Source organism: Anolis sagrei, chromosome X (assembly GCF_037176765.1).
Source record: "Anolis sagrei isolate rAnoSag1 chromosome X, rAnoSag1.mat, whole genome shotgun sequence".
Lineage (NCBI taxonomy): Eukaryota > Metazoa > Chordata > Lepidosauria > Squamata > Dactyloidae > Anolis > Anolis sagrei.
This window is the reverse complement of record NC_090034.1, coordinates 98,059,550-98,075,629: the sequence shown is the minus strand read 5'-3', so window position 1 is coordinate 98,075,629 and position 16,080 is coordinate 98,059,550. Positions and strand designations below refer to the sequence as shown.

The following is a 16,080-nucleotide window of genomic DNA, read 5'->3' as shown; positions in this document are numbered from 1 at the left end:
AGGAAAATAACCTACAGTAGAGTAAATGGGCCGGCCAAAAGTTGGATAAGCAAAAATGTTGGATAATAAGGAGAGATTAAGGAAAAGCCTATTAAATGTCAAATTACGTTACGATTTTACAAATTAAGCACCAAAACATCATGTTTTACAACAAATTGACGTTAAAAGCAGTTCAATACGTGGTTACGTTATGTAGTAATTACTGTATTTATGAATTTAGCACCAAAACATCACAATGTATTGAAACAGCTGTGGATCCAGGCGGGAGGCAGACTGCGTTCGATAATACAGAATGTTGGAAGAGCGAAGGTTGGATAAGTGAGACTCTTCTGTATATTACAGAATCATAAAGTTGGAAGACACCCCAGGAGCCTTGCATCGAACCTGAATAAACAGTATTGTTTCACAGTGTCATGGATTAAGATGCAACATTTTTGCTCTGTGCAGTTATGAAATCCAGAAGGCAGTGTTCAAGCAGTTCCTATAAAAGGCCATGGAGCTAGATGGGACTGGTTCCACAATCTGCTGAAAGAGAAGGACAGCGGACTATCTGCACCATGGAATGGGCTGGTGTAGTCACCCTCCTCCTTGTTATTTGTGTTTCTTGCCATTTTCTCATATCATCTAAGAGGAAACGAATGCACAAGGGGAGACTTCCTCCGGGACCCACTCCCCTGCCCCTGATTGGGAATTTCCTGCAGATCAAGTCAGGAGAAACCTTAAAATCTCTTCTCAAGGTATGGACATTTTTTTGAACTCTTATATTGGGTGGCAAATAAGATCTTGTAATGATCAAAAAGGACGGTTTGTTGAATGAAGTAAAGTCATGAAAACTGTTAGAGAGAGAGGTAAGAACACACACACACACACACACACACACACATCTATGTACATGGGTCTGCTGAAAGGAAGATTGGAAGCTATCCCTTTTCTTTTAAAAATAATTTTCTTTACATTCTTTGCTTTTTTTCTTTATATTTATTTATATAAAGAAATCTCTTATCACGATTTGTGGTTGTCCCTTGAAATTCAACTTGGGCATTTTGTAATAGAAAAATTAAGGAGATTAAGATTCACTGTGGCATTGAGTCATCTTATTAGTTTCCTTCCATTGCCATATTTCCCTTGCATTAGCCATAGATTTTTATCTTTGCAATTTTCCCCAACTACGCTTGCAAAAACAGAAAGGATTGCCATTTTGTTCTGTAGTCTGTCTGTGGTTTTAAGAATTTCTCTTGCCTTACCAGAGATTTCTTATTACAAAGGGAGAGATATGATCATCAGTGCAAAGTACCTTCCTTTTAGACATACTTGTGACAGAATGTAAAATAAACCATGTGTAGTTCACATTTGATCAGCCTACACACACTGCCTTGCCAGAGAAAGAAAATATGCCACACGGATTAATAAAGAACAAGTAGTTTACTCTTCTTAATTCAGAACAACATATGTACAATATGATCAGTTGTATCAACCCACTAAATGTCCTTTTAAGAGAGATTTAAAATGGTCCTTTCTGTGTCCAAATGAAAGAACTTCTTTCAGCTGTCAAGAAGCAAATCAATCTGTCTCTCTCTGCTTCTCTCTCTCTCTCTGACTGTCTGCACCTGCATAGCTCGAGCCTGAACAAAAATGCAACAGTATCCAAAGGTTCCAGGTTCAGCCATCACCCCATGCATTGCCCAATCAATCAGCTTATTTTGCAGTTGGCATACATATATTCACTGATGACATACGCATGCTTGCATTCTCCAACAATACTTCTAAGATCTGTTGTAATGCAATGTGAAATGAAATGTGCTCCTTGAATTCAAATTCCAAGTCAAATGACACAATTCTAAAACGTCTGCCTAAACACAAAGATAGTGCCAGAAGTGAAACGTTTATTTCTCTTACAGCTGCATGAAAAATATGGCCCTGTTTTCACGGTCTATTTGGGAACACGTCCAGTTCTGGTCTTGTGTGGACACCAAGCTGTGAAGGAGGCTCTAATAGACAAAGCAGAAGAATTCAGTGGAAGGAGTACCAAGCCTACATTGGAGAGGGTTGTCGAAGGACATGGTGAGGCACTCCAATTGTCTTTGCAAGAATGGTTAAAACTCTTTCTTCTACTTGTCCAATGATTTCTTTCCTTTTCCCCTCAGGGGTGTGCTTTTCCAATGGAGAACGTTGGAAGCAACTGCGCCGATTCTCCGTCACCGTCTTGAAGAGTTTTGGGATGGGGAAAAAGTCTGTTGAGGAGAGAATCCAAGAAGAGGCCCAATTCCTGCTGGAGGAATTTCGTAAAACGAAGGGTAAGTGAGTTGCCAGACAGGTTGAATTTATTCTGTTGAGTGAAAGTAGCTTAATCATGAAAGAGGGAATATTACTCCCTACATCTGATATTTAATGGATGTACTGTGCATCTTGGAACCAAAAGTACTTTCTGTAGACTGGTTATTTGTTTTCATTTTCCTGTTGTGTTGCAGGAAAACCTATAGAGCCCACCTACGTTCTCGGCCGTGCAGTCTCCAATATCATTTGCTCCATTGTGTTTGGGGAGCGCTTTGACTATGAGGATGAGGAATTCCAGGCCCTTATGAGGCTAATACACAATTTCTTCTGGGAGATGAGCACAACCTGGTCCCAGGTACCTGTTGTGGACTGCTTTTCTGATTCTGAGGGAGAAGAAGGACAGGTGGTGGAAGAAGCAGCACTTTGGGGATTTGGGGGTTGAGTGGTGAGGAGGAAGAAGAAGGAGGAGAAGCGGCAGATATATCAGAAATCCCTACGTTTCTGGAGGGTTGAAGGGAAAAAGAGGGCAGAAGAAGATCAGTTAGGTTAGCAGAGAAAAGACTGAGCAGTCAAACCATTCCCTAGGGATAGCAGTGCTGGGAAGTTCAGGGTTTGAAATTAGCAGCAAAGTCAGGGGCTTGGTGCTTGCTGCAACCAGTGGCGGCTCAACCCATTACGCAAAGTAAGCATTTGCAGTACAGTGGATTTTGCCCAGGGGTGCTCTTGAGGCGCTCTTGGGGGGAAATAGACCTTGACATATGCGAGTTGTAGTTACTGGGATGTATGTTGTTGTTCATTCGTTCAGTCGTCTCCAACTCTTCGTGACCTTGTGGACCATCCCACGCCAGAGCTCCCTGTCGGCCGTCACCACCTCCAGCTTCTTCAAGGTCAGTCCAGTCACTTCAAGGATGCCATCTGGGATGTATAGTTCACCTAAAATCAAAGAGCATTCTGAACTCCACCAATGATGGAATTGAACCAAATAAGGCACACAGAACTCCCACGATGAACAGATAATAAGTATTGGGGGGGGGGGGGGGGTCGCCAAAATACTGTTTGCTTACCATTGAAAATTACCTAGGGCCACCTCTGGCTGCAAGTGACCTATTTTCGAGGGAGTTCCTGTTGCCAGCACTGTATTGTTGTTCCAGCATCGTATCTCTGAAGGCTCTTGTCATTTGCAACTTGTAAGGCTGTTTATCAAAAACTTTATTTTGTTGTCTGATATGAAGACTTCTGTCTTATGCTACTTGAAGAGCATATATTATCTTTATTTTGGCTAAGTAAAGCCTTTTTTATTTGCTTTCACTTATGTCTACGGCTGTTTCTGGCATAAAACCGAACAGTACCCAAATATTACTCACTTTGTGACAATGTTCAACTGCTAAGAAAACGATTGGACTTCAACATTATCCTGTTCTTCACTTCTCCTTTACTAGATGTTCATATCCAGTCCGAAACCCAGTGCTCTTTTGATTTATCCTAATCAGAACAAAACCGAGAACTTGGATGCAACTGTTACTAGGGTGAAATTTGGCAGGAACCCCACTAAACATTGTTTCTCTCCTCATGCAGCTCTATGACATGTTTCCCACTTTTCTGAAGTACTTCCCAGGGCCCCACACCAGGGTCTATGACATTGTGTCAGATGCATTGCACTTCATTGCCAAGAGAGTGCAGAAGAACCAAGAGACCCTTGACTCTAACTTCCCACGTGACTTCATTGATTGCTTCCTCATCCAGATGGAAAAGGTACCTTGTTGGTGTGTGAAGGCGGGTGGCGGTGGTCGTGGTGGTGGTGGGGTGGGGTGGGGGTCAGCTAGTGGTTCACCTTGGAATCATGATGTGATTACTTCATCTTTCCTACTTCCAGGAAAAAGGCAATCCACTTAGTGAATTTAATTTTAAGAATTTGGAGATGACCATCTTTACTCTGTTCTTTGCTGGAACAGAGACGGTTAGTTCGACCCTGAGATTTGGCTTCCTGTTTTTGATGAAATATCCCGAAGTGCAAGGTATTTTTGTTATTGTTGTTATCATTTGGCTCACATTGGCAGGTTTAACCTTTATGGACTGAACTATTGGTTCTCTCTATGAAACTTTAGTTTGTCCTGAGCAACATCATGATTTGCCAAAAATTAAACATAGAATCATACTGGAGATTCCTACAGGGAATGCTTCTATGGGAATGTCTAGGTCAGGGGTCCTCAAACTAAGCCCCGGGGGCCGGATGCGGCCCTCCAAGGTCATTTACCCGGCCCTCGCTTAGGGTCAACCTAAGTCTGAAACAACTTGAAAGCACAATCCTATCTCATCAGCCAAAAGTAGACCCACACTTCCCATTTAAATACTAATCATTTTATATTTGTTGAAATTGCTCTTCATTTTAATTATTGTATTAAGTGTTTTTTGCACTACATAATAAGATATGTGCAATATGCATAGAAATTCATTCATTTCTTTTTCAAATTATAATCCGGCCCTCCAACAGTTTGAGGGACTGTGACCTGACCCTCTGTTTAAAAAGTTTGTGGACCCCTGGTCTAGGTCCTCAAGGATATTTTGAAGGCCAGCTTCCAGCAACTTCATGGCTAAATTTCACCTTACCTTCCACTTCTTCACACACATTTGAGTACAGTCAACTCTCTGTTCCCATGTGTTCTGCATCTGTGAATTTAACCAACCATAGCTTTGTTTTGATCAAAGGAAATTTGAACAATTGGCAAAAGCTACCATTAACATGGTTGGGCAGGATTGCAATTATTAAGATGATGATACTTCCCAAAATGCTTTTCTTTTTTCAAAGCATACCTATTATTAAAGGGACTAAAATTTTCAATTTGTGGAAGAGGGATATCATGAATTTCATTTGGGCAGGGAAAAAAGCCAGGATTGCTTACAAAAATTTAATTGATACCAAAGAGAGGGGAGGACTAAATTTACCAGATTTAAAAACCTACTATGAGGCCGCCTGCATGAGCTGGCTCAAAGATTGGATACAATTCCGGAACATAAATCTACTAAATTTAGAAGGACATGGAATCAGATATGGATGGCATTCTTACCTCTGGTATGAAGGAGAGAGATTAAATAAGGCATTCAATAAACATGTAATTAGGGGAAGCTTAATAGATGTTTGGAAAAGATACAAATTAGGGATGGAACCCAAAACACCCCTGTGGCTGAGGCCAATAGAAGCCATTGGGAGACCCATCTGCAAGGATGATGTCAGAACATATGGGGAACTACTTATCAGGTCCAATGGCCAATGGGCACTGAGGGGAAAAGAAGAATTGGGTATTAAAGATTGGTTCCGATATCATCAATTATACGAAAGATTCAAAAAAGACGAGAAGAGGGGATTTGCTTCCAAAAAATCAGATCTGGAAACTATATTAGATAAAGGGGGAAAAGGATTAATAGCCAGATTATACAAATATATTCTATACTATAATTTGGAAGATAATCGTGTTAAAACCCCCATGATCTCATGGGCAAAAGATTTAGGGAGAAGCATAGATTTTGACATCTGGGAAAATCTGTGGAACAATGGCTTTAAATTTACAGTGGCAGCTTCAATTAGAGATAATGTATACAAAATGTTCTACAGATGCTACATAACTCCAGCCCTCCTAGCCAAAATGGACAATTCACAAACAGGATCCTGTTGGAGGTGCAAAAGAAAGAAAGGGACTTTCTTTCACGTATGGTGGTCGTGCGAACTGGTGCAGATCTATTGGAAAAGAATAATAAAGGAAACAAATAAAATGATTTACAACAAAGTAAAAAAGAACCCAGGGATGTGCCTATTAGGGATATTCAGAGACAGTTTAGAACAGCCAGAGAGAGAAATCTGTTTGTACAGCTTTGCGGCTGCACGCATTACAATTGCCAAAAATTGGAAAGGGGAGAAAACATTAAGCATTAAAGATTGGAAGGATAAATTGTGGGATTATGCACAGATGGCTAAGATTTCAAGCAATTTGAAATATGAAAATAATGAAATATTTGAAAGAAACTGGAAGCTGGCCTTAGCATACTTGACGGGAGAGCTAAAGAAATAAAAACAAGAGGAATTTATTGAATTACAAGTATAGAGGGTTAAATAAGTTGTGCATAAATCCTGCGTGGATTAGTGACGGAAGTCAAGGTGGTGGGTAGCACTGGGGGTGGGTGGAGGGGTAACTGTATGGAGGGTTGTTTGTGTATGTGTGTTTGTTTGTGTATGTGTACTTTTTTGCAACATATATGGTTGGTGTATTATCTTTTTGAAATAAAATTTAATTAAATTTTTTTAAAAAAAAAAACCAACCATAGCTTTGAAGTATTAGCAGGGGGAGCAAACTTTGATTTGGCCACCTATGGACTACTGTGAGGATGTATAAGCAAACAATGACCTCACAGATAACTCACTCTCCTCAACATTTGTTTGCCCACTTATATTTGAAAATGTTTAGTGACCACAAGGAGGCATGCCAATAGCATGCTTCGTCATTTCAGAAATAACTGGAAAGTTCGAAAATGATTGAAAAGGTGCAAGGTATGAGGAAAACTAGATCATGGTGCCTTCTCAAACAGAGGATGTTGTGTTGGTCTTCCTACAATGAATGTCCAGAGACTTCATGCCTCTCTTTAGTCATCTTTGTAGTAAAATGTCATTTCCCTTTGAGAGTCAGAAACCCAAGGAATTAATTCTAAGCATATACTTAACAGCAAAAGTGCATGAGGAAATTGATCGAGTGATTGGCCATAATCGCATCCCAAACAGTGAAGACCGGAGGCAGATGCCATATACGGATGCTGTCATCCATGAAATACAGAGATTTGGCGATCTCGCACCTATGGGTTTGGCCCACATGGTTACTTCTGACACCGAATTCCGAGGATACTTCATACCTAAGGTACAGTCGTGGAGTAACCAGGAATGATAAAAAGAGACTAGTTAACTTGAAACTGAGAGCAATAGTCAACATCACACCTTCCAATGTTTTATGGGAGGAAAATGGGATACGTGCAGCCCAAGCAACATCAGAGTGTGGCCAAGATGGCCAAAGATGATTTGAGTTTGCAGCAACTGAAGTAAGCTGAGTGGGAGGATAATAGTGGAACTTGGGGGTTTCAAAAGCAGAAAATGTGTAGATGACAGACTTGTCCACGAGCGAAACTTATAGTTTAGCACAGGATGAGTACTTGTTTTTGAACCTGATTACCTGAAACTCAACTGTCACCAGGAAGAGCAAGATTTGAAATTGGGTTACTGGAATGCAGAAAGAGGAAGTCCAACTGTCCAGTACATCTTGCAAAATGGCATGTGGCTAGCCTTTGAGTATCTTACAGAGTTTTGTGGTTAATGTGTTTTGCTGAGCCATGAAGTAGAGAGAGAAGTCAAGAATCGTGGCTCTCAGTGGGATATCCATTCCACTTTGGTTTAAACCACCTACAGGAATACCTAATATTGGTTATTGTCCTATAGATGATTTATTTATTTATCGTGTCATCAGCAACCATTGTTTTACAATTCTAACAGAGCAAAACAAGCACAGAGATTAAAATGAAAAAGAGAAAAAAAAAAAGAAAAAAAAACCACACAGATTTTGTAAATTTGGTATTTGGTTAAATGTCCTTTGACCAGTATCTGGCCACTTGGAGTGCCTCTGGGGTTGCCGCAAGAAGGTCCTCCATCGTGCATGTGGCAGGGCTCAGGGTGCATTGCAGCAGGTGGTCAGTGGTTTGTTCTTCTCCGCACTCGCATGCCGAGGATTCCACCCTGTAGCCCCATTTCTTAAGATTGGCTCTGCATCTCGTGGTGCCAGAGCGCAATCTGTTCAGCGCCTTCCAAGTCGCCCAGTCTTCTGAGTGCCCAGGGGGGAGTCTCTCATCTGGTATCACCCATGAATTGAGGTGCTGGGTTTGGGCCTGCCACTTTTGGACTCTCGCTTGCTGGGGTGTTCCAGCGAGTGTCTCTGTAGTTCTAAGAAAGCTATGTCTTGATTTAAGTCGTTGACGTGCTGGCTGATACCCAAACAGGGGATGAGCTGGAGATGTCTCTGCCTTGGTCCTTTCACTATTGGCTGCTACTTCCCGGCGGATGTCAGGTGGTGCAATACCGGCTAAGCAGTGTAATTTCTCCAGTGGTGTGGGTCGCAGACACCCCGTGATAATGCGGCATGTCTCATTAAGAGCCACATCCACTGTTTTAGTGTGATGAGATGTGTTCCACACTGGGCATGCATACTCAGCAGCAGAGTAGCATAGCGCAAGGGCAGATGTCTTCACTGTATCTGGTTGTGATCCCCAGGTTGTGCCAGTCAGCTTTCGTATGATGTTGTTTCTAGCGCCCACTTTTTGTTTGATGTTCAGGCAGTGCTTCTTGTAGGTCAGAGCACGGTCCAAAGTGACTCCCAGGTATTTGGGTGCGCTGCAATGCTCCAGTGGGATTCCTTCCCAGGTAATCCTCAGAGCTCGGGATGCTTGTCTGTTCTTAAGGTGAAAGGCACATGTCTGTGTTTTAGATGGATTAGGGATCAGATGGTTTTCCCTGTAATAGGCAGTAAGAGCACCTAGAGCTTCGGAGAGCTTCTGTTCTACCATCTCAAAGCTCCCTGCTTGAGCAGTAATGGCACGATCGTCAGCATAGATAAAACTCTCTGTCCCTTCTGGCAGTGGCTGGTCATTTGTGTAGATGTTGAACATGGATGGAGCAAGCACGCTCCCCTGAGGCAGGCCGTTCTTCTGTTTCCGCCATCTGCTTCTCTGGCCCTGGAACTCAACAAAAAAGCTCCTGTTTTGTAGCAGGTTTCCTATCAGGCGGGTGAGGTGGTAGTCCTTTGTGATATTATACATTTTTCTCAGGAGGAGGCGGTGGTTCACAGTATCATAGGCTGCTGACAAGTCTATGAAGACAGCTCCTGTGATCTGCTGCCTTTCAAAGCCATCTTCTATGTGCTGGGTCAGGTTCAGCACTTGCGATGTGCAGCTTTTGCCTTTTCTGAAGCCAGCTTGCTGTGGGATCAGACAGGGGTCTATATTTTCCATAATTCTATGCAAAATAAGTCTCTCCAGAACTTTGTAGAGGTGGCACAACAGGGAGATTGGTCTGTAGCTTTTTGGGTCATTACGGTCTTTGCCTGGCTTCAAGATGGCGATGACTCTTGCTTTCCTCCAGATTTTGGGGATCTGACAGGATGCAGTGCAGTTGTTCATCAGCTCCAGCAGCCAGCGCCTTGCTTTTGGACCAAAGTTCTTGATTTGTTCCATCCGTAGATCATCCAAGCCAGCTGCTTTGCCATTCTTACATTTGTTGAGAGCCATGTCCAATTCAGTAGATGTAAAGGGTTCATGGAGGTTGTTGTTCTCAATCTCTGGTTGTCTGGCTATTGGTTTCTTTCCTACTTTGGTGGCAAGGTTGGGTTTCCCATTCTTCAGGAGTTGGTGTGCTATCTGATCTGCCTTTATGTTGGCATGGGTATTAGTTTGTGAGGGATCGTTGCTCAGCCGTCTCAGCAGCCTCCACGCCTTCTGGCTGCTCCTGCCCATGTCGACCTCTGTGATCAACTTGATCCACTGTTCTTTCTTGGCTTCAGAGATGGAGGACACAATGCTCTGCGCTGCCTGAAGGGTCTGCTCACTGAATGGGTCTTCGTTGTGGAGCCTGTAATAGTTTTCCAACAAGGCAGCTGTTTCAGGAGTAATGCCCTGGAGGTAGATGATATAGATGATTTAGGGCAGTATATTAGAGGTATGAGATTTGTCAAAAACCCATTCTGTTTTTGGTCCCATTTTCAGTTGGCTCTCCATTTTGTTTATTGGGAAATTCCTGAAATCTAGAGGGGGGGGGGAGGGATAAAATTCCATGATCAGTATCTGGTAACTCTGTTTTTGCACCAAAATGATTTGACCCATTGGCAGCAATGGAGGAACTGTTGAGGGTCCTCTTTCCATCATTTCAATACTATCACAAAGAAAATGGCAGCACTTGGAGGACACATGCATGACTACAAGTCCTCCAAGTTTCAGAATGTTGATGTCATCCATTGCAGGATGCAGCTGCCACGTGCCCTATTATTGCCAGGCCTCCCTCCCCACTCTGGGAGTTGGGGGCAGCTGCCGGGTTGCCTGAATTTCCTGAAAATTGTATTGTGCACACCCTTATAGTATATACTAGTCTAGAACACTACTATCCACTTCCAAAGGTGGGAATTCTGTTCAATGACGGTAATGATGGTGTCAAACTGCAGTGATTATAGTATATTGCAGATGCACCCATTATGGGAACTTGAATGTTAGTGAAGTTAGCCTAGACTTTGTTATAATGCTGTTAGCTGTAAATCCAACAAATAAGTGAAGAGGCAATCAAACCAAGGTAGTCTGAAATGTTTTGTCATTTTCTCCTGGGCTACTTGAATGAGACTTTTGAGCATGCAGAGGTCCCACAGAGTTTAAGGTTCTGCTGCTCCCATTGTTGAATCTTTGTAGTTCTGACCCTCATCCTTTTTTCTGTAGGACAGTTAGGTTGCTTACTTATCTATTCCTGTTTTTTTTAATGCCTCCACCTTTGACTGAACACAGATAAACCCAAATGTTTTATAGTGTTTACATAGTACAACTAAATGGCTCTCATGCTCTCTTCTGGGACTGCATTTTTGCCATTCTGAGTTCATAAATCTCTTTTCTCCCCCTTTTCAGGGAATGGAGGTTTGCCCCCTGCTCAGCACTGTTTTGCATGACCCCACAATGTTTAAAAGCCCCAATGTTTTCAACCCAGAGAACTTCTTGGATGAAAATGGATGCTTCAAGAAGAATGATGCCTTTGTGCCACTCTCCGCAGGTAGAACTTTAAAAAAAGTAAATCAGTTGTTCTCAACCTTTTAAATGTTGTGACCCCTTTTAATACAGTTCCTCATGGTGTGTGACCCTCAACCATAAAATTATATTCTTTGCTACTTCATAACTGTAATTTTGCTACTGTTATGAATCATAATGTAAATATCCAATATGCAGGATATATTTTCATTGTTACAAATTGAATGTAATTAAGAGACCTCCGAGGGCCATTGTTACAAATTGAATGTAATTAAATAATAATAATAATAATAATAATAATACTTTATTTGTACCCCGCTACCATCTCCCCAAGGGACTCGGTGCGGCTTACATGAGGCTGAGCCCACAATACAACAATACAACAATACAAGCAATAACAATAACAATACATGCATTTAAAATAAATCACATAGACAATAACATAAGCATTGACAATAATACAGAACACTTTAAAACTATGGCTGGGCCAAATGTAATTAAAAATTTAAAATGATGCTGGTCATGGACGAGATAAGGAAGTGGGCGTAGTGGAGACATACGAACAGACCTAAAATCGATATAAAGTGCTTTAGAGGACAAAGTGCTGAGGATTCATTATCCTGGGAAGGCACACTGGAACAACCACGTTTTCAAACTCCTCCTGAAGACTGCCAGAGTTGGGGCCTGTCTGATGTCCTTAGGGAGTGAATTCCAGAGTCGAGGGGCCACTATCAAGAAGGTCCTCTCTCCCGTCCCCACCAATCACGCTTGCGATGCAGGTGGGAGCGCGAGCAGGGCCTCTCCAGATGATCGAAGAGATCGTGTGGGTGCGTATACCTTCAACTGATTCAGTTTTGACTTCCACAGACCACTGGGACCCCTACAAATAACAGATGTGGACCAAACTTGGCACACAGAACCTCCATGACCAACAAAAAATACTGGAGGGGTTTGGGAGGAATTGACACTGTTTTAATCATAATAGGATCCTAGAGTTGGAAGAGACCTCCGAGGGCCATCCAGTCCAACCCTTTTCTTCTGCCTTCATGCATAAATAAAGCATGAAGGTTTTATTTATTTATTTGTTTGTTTGTTTATTTATTTATTGAAAACATTTATATTTTGCCCTCCTTACCCCAAAGGGGACTCAAATGTCTAAGAAGGGTGGAAGGAAGGAAGGGCTCTACTCTGGCAGCATCTCCTATCCTACTTTCCCTGAATTTCAGTCAAGGAGGAAGGAGGAGGAGGCAGGCTGCTGGCGGGGCTTTGTTTCTCCAGTGAAGTGGTGAGGGCAAGGGGCGAGAACGGCTTTAGGACATGAGGGCAGAGGCAGCCCCATGAGGCGGCTTGCAGACAGCCTCCTCAGCCCCAGGCCAGAAGCTGCAGTGGAGGCAGGAGCAACGCTTCATGGAGACTGGTCTGGAGGCACTGGCTGCTTCCTTCCCATAAGGGAGCCCCGGGGTCCAGGCCTGAGTGAGCGAAGCACCAGTCAGCCTTCTCTCTCTCTCTTCTTCCCTCAACACAAGGATTATATTTTTGCTTAATATTAGCTGGTTTGTTTAATATGTGTGTAAGGGTTATGGTCCTTCTCATGTACTCTGTCGATTGCATTCCAAGATTTTAAAGCATTAGTTGCCCATTTCATCTGCCTTCCTGGGCAATGTTTAATCTCTGTTCTGTGTATTTTAATATGTATTTATAATGCATTCTAATATGCATCTTTGATTAAAATACATTTTAATATGTGTATCTATAAATTTTTTACTGTGTTTATGTTTTTAATTATGCTGTAATCCCAGCTCGACTCACAAGAAAAGGAGGCTAAAAATCTTCATGCTCCCCCCCCTCCTCCTCCTCCTCCTCCTCCTCCTCCTCCTCCTCCTCCTCCTCCTCTGTACTTGAGCAATCCACATTGTTTGCAATAGGGCCATGTATTATGCGGGTTCCATTCCAGGATCTTAATGTAATGTATTTTTTTTTTGTATAATATGGAATCCTGGTTTTCTTACATGAAATGAATAATGTCTCGGACTTCTGGCTGAAGCACATAATGACTTCTGGCAGACTTCTGGGTAGAGAAAAGGTCATGGTGGCCAGGGCTGGCTGGCCTCCTGGAAACATTAGTATATTCCCTTGCTATACAGAATGGCTCTTGACTAATGCAGGGGTCATATAAAAATCCATAATTTGGGCCTCCAGACTTGACATTGACTTATACAAGAGGTTGACTTGTACATTAGTGTGTATGGTAGATATGAAGACAATGAGGTGATTGGTTGGAAAGTCCATAAAAGACCAAAGACACTATGAACAAGGTAAGGGGACATGGAAGAGGTTGCATCTCATGAGTCATCTGATCAGAAAAGTTGGGTGCATCTTTTCTCATGTCCTGACAAATTCTTCTTTTTCTTTCAGGGAAACGGATTTGTCTGGGTGAATCACTGGCCCGCGTGGAGCTTTTCCTCTTCTTCACCACCATCCTGCAGAGTTTCCAATTGAAGCCCCTTGTGCCCCCAGAAGACCTTGACCCAACTCCGCTGGAGAATGGCTTTATCAACGTCCCACCTATTTATCATCTCTCTGTCATCTCACGTTGACCCCAAGATCTCTTTCTTCTTCATCTTGGGGCTGTTGTATAATCTGAATTCTCAAATTTCAAGGGGAGATAGAAGGGCAGTTATTCTGATCACTGACTCCGCCACACAGAGGAGATTTAAAATTAATGACAGAAACATTATCAACAACAATGGTTTCCATATTCCAATCCCAGATGAGGTCTTGTTGTACTGGGGTACTAGTGAAATCCCAGCTGGGTAACAGCGATACCTTTGACCCATTCCAACATTTTGTATCTCCTGAAAAATCCTAAGAGAGTGAAGTCTCTTGAATATGTATAGTTTAGTGATTATCAAGTACTGAGGATGCCTTGAAATTATCTAGTGTGGCAACATCTTAATTCCACAGCTACGTAGTAGTTGGTTCCCCTTATCTTGTGTTTCAACAACCCATAGCTTGAAAATATTCTAAAATTTTAAAAATCCCAAAAGTAAATCTTGGTCTTGTCATTTTACTTATAAGGGACATTATTTTACTACCCAATTGAGTACAATGGCATTTGAGCGTCTATCACAGTGGTTCTCCACCTTCTTAATGCTGTGACCCCTTAATACAGTTCCTCCTATTGTGGTGACCCCCAACCATAACATTATTTTCGTTGCTGCTTCATAACTGTAATTTTGCTACTGCTATGAATCATCATGTAAATATCTGATATGCAGGATGTATTTTCATTCACTGGACCAAATTTGGCACAAATACCTGATACGCCCAAATTGGAATACTGGTGGGGTTGGGGATGGGGGGTGATTTTGTCATTTGGAAGTTGTAGTTGCTGGGATTTATAGTTCACCTACAATCAAAGAGCATTCTGAACACCAACAATTGAACTCAACCAAAGTTGGCACACAGAACTCCCATGACCAGAAAATACTGGAAGGGTTTGGTGGGTGTTGACCTTGAGTTTGGGAGTTGTAGTTCACCTACATCCAGAGAGCACTGTGGACTCCAAAAATGATGGATCTGGACCAAACTTGGCAGGAATACTTAATATGCCCAAATGTGAACACTGGTGGAGTTTAGGGAAAATAGACCTTGACATTTGGGAGTTGTAGTTGTTGGGATGTATAGTTCACCTACAATCAAAGAGCCTTCTGAACCCCACCAACGATAGAATTGAACCAATCTTCCCACACAGAACCCTCATGACCAACGGAAAATACTGTATTTTCTGATGGTCCTTGGAGACCCCTCTGACACCCCCTCATGACCCCCTCAGGGGTCCCGACCCCCAGGTTGAGAAACACTGGTCTATCAAGTTTTATATTAACAGGAAATCTTTTAGCCAAATCCCAGCATATACTAAGGGTCCAGTGGCTCAACTCCACATTTTAATAGTTCCAAATTCAGCTGTTTCCTGAACATCAGAAGAACACAGAGAAGAGAAGACTGGAATAGGAAACAGATAGGGATCCCGAGTATGAACCAGCAATAAATGCATAAGTCTAGATTAATTATATTAGTGATTTCATCTTGAATTGTGCTTTGTAAGGTATGAACTGATGATATACAAGCACTTTCCAAGAGTAGCATATGTTTCCTTTTCAGTCTATAAGATCAATGTTTTCAAAGGAATTGGATGCTCATCTACTCTAAGAGTGGCACAGGATATATTCCTTAGCCCTCAGCCTCAAATTGAAAGCACTACTACAGTACAAATTGCCATTCGTTTTTGATACCATGCCATCATTATATAAGGCACCATCCTTGTGGCTTGGAGAAATTTGTTATGGGTGTGACAGCTAAAGTAAGAAATTGCTTGTTGCTGAAATTTGTCTTTGGTTATTGACCTTGGAAGCCATCTTAGATCCTTCTCCAGGAAAATATGGCATATGAAATAAGTAAGTAAGTAAGTAAGCAAGTAAATAAATGTTATACCACGTTGTCTTTATTGTGGAAAAGTAGAAGGATTGGATATTTCTTTTTCAGTCTCCAGACTGTCAGTAATTCAACTTACACGTTAAACATTTGGAGGCATTGTTACTTTACTAGTTAGGTTTTCGATTATCTTTGACAACTGATACCTTTCACTAATAACTGATCTTTGTCTGTAATGAATTGGTTGTCCTGTATTCATTGGTTGTTTGCATAGCAGGATTCATAAGTTGCAGGGAGGAAAATCCAGAACAATCGGGTTATGTTAAATATCTCAGATATAGCAGAATGCTGTATGTCAACATATTTGCAGACGACTGAAAATACCCTTGAGTTATGTGCCAAGTTTTAAGTGTCTCAACAATTTTGAATGGGACTTGGATACTTTCTTATGTGAATGCTGATGTGTCTCCAAAACAATGCAGTGCAGATTCAATAAAGGCTCTGAAAGAGTATAAATCTGGATGAGCAGAGTTTTAATGTACTCTAGGGTTACATTGTGGTGTTGGATCT

The 16,080-nt window shown here is 41.9% G+C and overlaps 1 protein-coding gene across 1 annotated transcript; it reads left to right on the top strand.

Moving 5' to 3' along the window:
* Positions 1 to 557: 557 nt before the first annotated feature.
* On the top strand, positions 558 to 13,673 carry LOC137094929 (cytochrome P450 2G1-like). Its single transcript, XM_067460924.1, has 9 exons — positions 558 to 737; positions 1,899 to 2,061; positions 2,145 to 2,294; positions 2,469 to 2,629; positions 3,850 to 4,026; positions 4,148 to 4,289; positions 6,988 to 7,175; positions 10,960 to 11,101; positions 13,492 to 13,673. The coding sequence occupies exons 1-9, from the start codon at positions 558 to 560 to the stop codon at positions 13,671 to 13,673; spliced, it is 1,485 nt and encodes a 494-aa protein (XP_067317025.1).
* Positions 13,674 to 16,080: the final 2,407 nt, after the last annotated feature.

What these genes read in the sequence shown, in the direction of transcription:
- LOC137094929 (XM_067460924.1), top strand. Translation starts at nt 558, where the DNA reads ATGGAATGGGCTGGTGTAGTCACCCTCCTCCTTGTTATTTGTGTTTCT. An exon ending in TCCTCATCCAGATGGAAAAG is followed by an intron (nt 4,027 to 4,147) that starts GTACCTTGTTGG and finishes TCCTACTTCCAG; the next exon opens with GAAAAAGGCAATCCACTTAG. An exon ending in GAAATATCCCGAAGTGCAAG is followed by an intron (nt 4,290 to 6,987) that starts GTATTTTTGTTA and finishes TATACTTAACAG; the next exon opens with CAAAAGTGCATGAGGAAATT.